Below are 5141 nucleotides of genomic sequence, written 5' to 3' on the forward strand. Positions count from 1 at the left end.
TGAGTTCCATGCCACTGATGGTTTTATTCTTTTCTGTGAAGGAAAAAGCGAAACAATCTCGCCGTGACCTTGGAGTTCCAAAATGAACGATCAGTTCACCTTGACCCCCTGGCACCCTCTACTGTCAATCATCGACCAAATAAGGCTACATTTGCACAGGTGATCGCTACAATGATTAAACAGCAATAAATACTGAGCTTGGAAATGTAACAATCCATATATGGGCTGCTGTTTCCCATCAGGCTTTGCAGCTGATGGGGTTTCCTTAGGTGACCTGTCAGGGGCATGGGTGTCAGACGGTTGCCTGGTTATTTACAATCATAACCATATATGGTATAAGCTTAATTTCGTCTTAGGGCCTACTTAATCACGTCGTTAATTAAAAAGGAAACAGCTGTGAACTTTGAGAGCAACTTCTTACGACTCATGACAACTGACTGGAATAGGCACATTATCAAGTTACATGGCTCATTCTGATTGTGGTGAGCAAATAAAAAAAAATACCCACGGATTGGAATTATGGTGACATTCTATTTTCCTCATGAAATGTGATTAATTATTAAATCAAAACACTTTTAATAACTTCTACAGTTAACAAAAAGATGGAACACTTCCCTTCACCGATTAGCCACTGTTTTGTGCAAGTCATATACAGCATAGTTCAGACATCAATCATGCTGGGTTACCATGGTAACCTTAGATACTTGCAGCTGATTGGTCAAAAATCATGTGACCTGCTATTCAAACTATAGTAAAATGTTGACTTGTTTTCCAACCAATCAACACACTACAGAAAAACTAGAGGAAACCTTTAAGGTAAAATACTTTGATGACTTTTCTTTGACATTTTTTTTTTTCACAGGCCTTGTGGAAATCCATTTATTTCCAACACGTTTGGGGTTCATAAAGAAGCTTGTCCACCTTTCTGTAATTTCTACATTAATTTATTAGAAAGAAAAACCTGAGGGATTAACGATAACAAGTTTAACCAATTGCTCTTTACAATACAATGCTTCTGGATGAATCATGGTCTAATAATTTTCCCTTTATACATAACCACAAAATAAGGCGGCTCACAGTTCCAAGTGCTCGTGCACAGTAAGATGCATTCTGGGTAATATGTCAAAGTTGAAGACTCCTGACAAATAAATAAAAACATGTCTGAACATGTTTCAAGCATGGTCTAGACAAGAACTGTTTACATGTTAGGGGCGTTCACCTTTGACATATTACCCACAGTGCACCTTGCTGTGCATGCCCATTTGGAACCATGACCCAGCTTATAGCACTACCCTGGCTCTACGCTGCCTGCTCAGTTCGGGTTACAGTTGGGGGTAATCGAAACGCTGCTCACGCACTAGGTACAAAAATTGCAACTCTGGAACATAGGCCGGCCTTACCACAATAACATCTGTCTGGAGTAAGCTGTGAGGGCAAGGTTGAGTACAAACCTACTCTAGCAGTTACAACAAGTACGTATCACACAGGTCAGCAGAAATGTGAAAATATGTTTGGCATTTCTACAATATCTCTTATTGACCACAGAAATAAAGATACAATAGGGGAGTGTGCTCTTCTAAAGAACATGTGTAACTTGGCTACACCCAAAACGAGCTTTCTCAACTTCACCAGACCAGTTTGAAATACAGTTTAAGTTTTAGTACAAACTGGTAAATACACATGTGACAATATCTGACCACAGTTCAGCTGGTCCTTAACTGTAGCAACCTGGGTTTGTGGAGTTTTGCTTAAAGATAATAGATGTAACATTTAAAACAATATGAAAACATTATCAAATCCTACAAAGTTGGTAGAGATATTTTTGTGTATATTTGAGCAGGAGCTGAACCTGGATACAAGTTGACACAAATTTAAGCTGAGAGAGATACAAACAATTCAGGTCAGAAGTTCCCATATTTAGAATGTTCTGCAGTGCTTATCCTTAGAGCTACATTATACTAATGCTAACTCTATAGTAGGTAAGGGGGAGGGGGGCAAACATGTACCCAGCTTACTCCAGACAGACACTTTATATGGAGACAGTCACGCTGGTCAGCTCTCGCTTTTTTATTTTTCATATTTGGATTCATTTTTCTACAAATTCTGAGAGTCTGGGTGAGAAAAAGACCTGCCCAGCATTACTGACTCCACACGGAGCCACAGAAAACACTTATTTGCATACCTTTTTCAGGGGAGAAATGTCACTGTTTCGATCCTTAGGGATCATCTCATCACATCTGTGTTGTCTCAGAACAGAAATCTGATTGTTAGCAAACCCATAGTTTGCTTAGACTAACTGGGATTACGTGTACGTGATGTACAATATCATGAGATGATCCCCAAACATCTTCCTCCCTTCACTGCTTCCTGACCACCCCTACTTTAGAAATGGACTGCTCCACATTAGATAACTGATGAAAAACTAAAAGAAAATCAGGTATTTAACCCTCCCCAGCCATCCTGTGCTGTAACTAACACACACGACGTGCATGGATGCACCCCTTGGCAGAAACAGGGTTAAAACCGGGGAAGCAGGAAGCAGTGACCTGGCCTGACCCTTGTCCTGGAGTCACATGACTTCTGGGCGCGCTCACTAGATGTACTGTGCCAGCCAGCGGAAGCCCTCCCCGTAACCTTGCCTCTTCAGTACACTGCACATAAACAACTCCACAGGCCGTGTGTTCAATTCATGGAGCGGCACGGTGCCCTGAAAACAACACAGAAACGCTCGCTTGTATGGCTGTATCACAACAATGCATGTTGAGAAAATTAAACCAAAAAAACAAAGACAAAATTTTGCCAAAAAGCAGTTACTCAAGCAACTGGATATGATTTTGGAAACATATCCAGTTGCTTGAGTAACTTCTTTTTGGCATATCTTTTTACCTGGATGTCTAACCTTTATCAAAGTAGAGAGATAAATCAAAGAAAATTGGCGGGTAACATTAGCATGCAAAATCCATAATAGTGTAGCCAAACAAACTACTGCTCTGTCTATTCTTACTTAAACATATACATGTACATGGTGACCAGCCTCTGCAGCCCTGTCTTGTCACTTGCTACATGATCTAATCAGATACGATAGGTGTCTGCTACTTTACCATTAACCATTTGTATGGCTCTCTGTACCCTGGGAGCCAGCCGGGATCGGGCAGCTAGGACAGTTTATCTACCCTTCTTATTTCTATAACGTAGCGATAACTCCTTCAGGCTTAAACTCCCCCGGAGCACTAATGTGATATCTGCGGGCTGACTGCCTTGGGTCCCCGAACAAAACTCGCTAGCTACCCGGTCCTGTCTGGCTCCCAGGGTAGGCTCTCTGGTTCAGGTTATCAACTTTATTATTTGTTTGGAACATAAGAAGAAAAAGAAACAGAGTGAAAACAACATGCTTCCTTTCGGTGAAGTAAACCATAATACTGTAAATGCACTAAAGTTCCCGGGGTTTTATTTTCGCGGCAGCAGAAAAAAGGACTTTTCGCGGTGGATTTAAGTTTGCGGTAACACCATAGACTGCAGTCTAATACCATAATAGAAAAATGTTCGCGGTGGTTTTAAGTATGCGGTGAAGTGGTCGCCGCAAAACCGCGAACATTAATCCACCGCGAACATTTCTGCATTCACAGTAAGCACAAATGTTGCCCCACCTTTCCGGTGGTCTGTCCGTGCAAGCCGAACCACTGCCTGAGTTCCTCCTCGCTCGCCGCGCCCGGTTTGTCGATCTTGTTCCCCAGAATCAGAACCGGCGCGTTCGCAATCTGCTCATCTGTTAGAAGACTCTGCAGAGAACACAGCGCCGGGTTGGTTAGTGAAGAAACTAACATTACATCATACAATATACAAGTTTTTAACCTTTAAAATATCATGTCAGTTTTCTTATCGAGTACAGTCAAACCTGTATTAGCGGCCACCTTTGCATAACGGCCACCTGCCCATAGTGGCCACTTTTTGTCGGTCCCTTGGATTCGTAATGATTAAGAAATAGGCTTAGCGGCCACCTGCCCAACGCGGCCACGGCCACACGATTTCCGGTCCCGCAGGTACAAAAACACTGCCGATTACGGCCACGCGGACCGCTAATCTATGTTTCGGCACGCGTTCGGCCATATACAGCTGCCGTATCGTCACCCTACGCCGGATTTAAAACCTCTTTGACTTATTTTCAAAACAAAACTTCGTAAACTGGCGCTACCCATACCCGCTGACAAACGAGGCCATATAAGGTCAATAGACGACACCAATATTACGGAGGTAAATTGTGTTAAAGTTACGTTCTAATACACTATCGCTTAGGTTAATTCACATCACAAAAATTTCTAAATAAATTGTTACAAAAAGAAAATGATATGAACTTCAGACTATGATGGATTTCATTCTTACATTTATTAAGAGATAAGTCTAAAATGACGTGACTTTTCTTGTGAGTACCACATTAGCATAATGGGCGAATCTGACGTGTGAACGCGAGCGGGAACACACGGACGGCGAAGTATCAAAGGGTACAAGACGAAAGAAATATGACGATACCGGTCTCTTCAGACAATATCAACTGTAGAACATTTAAAACTTTTTATAGCTTTTGTTTTTTTAATACATATAGTGTAAAAATCATTGAAGTACTGTATTATGTGAATAAATATCAGTGGGTACTAAAACCATGTGTAACGTATTGCTTGTGGTCAATTAATTAGCATATTCTCTATAGTGGCCACCTCTCTATAGTGGCCAATTTTGACCAGTCCCTTGAGTGGCCGCTATAGACAGGTTTGACTGTATACCACACATTTTGAAATTTAAGTCAACTGTTAGTATCCACAATTGTCTTTGGTACTTCTAAAAAAATGTTCATGGCATCTAAATATCACCATGAATTGTTTACAACAAATCTCTTTCATGAAAAGTCACCTAACTATTTCTTTGTCTGAGCCTTGATTCATTCATGAAAAACTCCTTTTTACTAACATCCAGTTCCTCTTTGGTATTTGTCAACAACAAAAAAACAATCATGACAACTAAAATTCACCATGAATTGTTTATTTACAACAAAAATCTCTTTCATGAAAAGGTATCCAATTTTTCTTTGTTAGTATGATCTTCAAGCTGATTCATTCATGAAAACTCCAATGTTACTCACATCCAGT

At 40.8% G+C, this 5141-nt stretch overlaps 1 protein-coding gene across 1 annotated transcript; it reads right to left on the reverse strand.

The window, feature by feature from the left end:
• LOC118411883 (GTP-binding protein SAR1b-like) lies at positions 1-5007 on the reverse strand. Its single transcript, XM_035814374.1, has 3 exons — positions 4963-5007; positions 3648-3779; positions 1-2707 (listed from the first exon to the last, which is right to left on the reverse strand). Exons 1-3 carry the CDS (start codon positions 5005-5007, stop codon positions 2594-2596), a joined length of 291 nt encoding a protein of 96 aa, XP_035670267.1. The 3' UTR covers positions 1-2593.
• Positions 5008-5141: the final 134 nt, after the last annotated feature.

This window comes from Branchiostoma floridae, chromosome 3 (assembly GCF_000003815.2).
Source record: "Branchiostoma floridae strain S238N-H82 chromosome 3, Bfl_VNyyK, whole genome shotgun sequence".
NCBI classification, from domain to species: Eukaryota; Metazoa; Chordata; class Leptocardii; order Amphioxiformes; family Branchiostomatidae; genus Branchiostoma; species Branchiostoma floridae.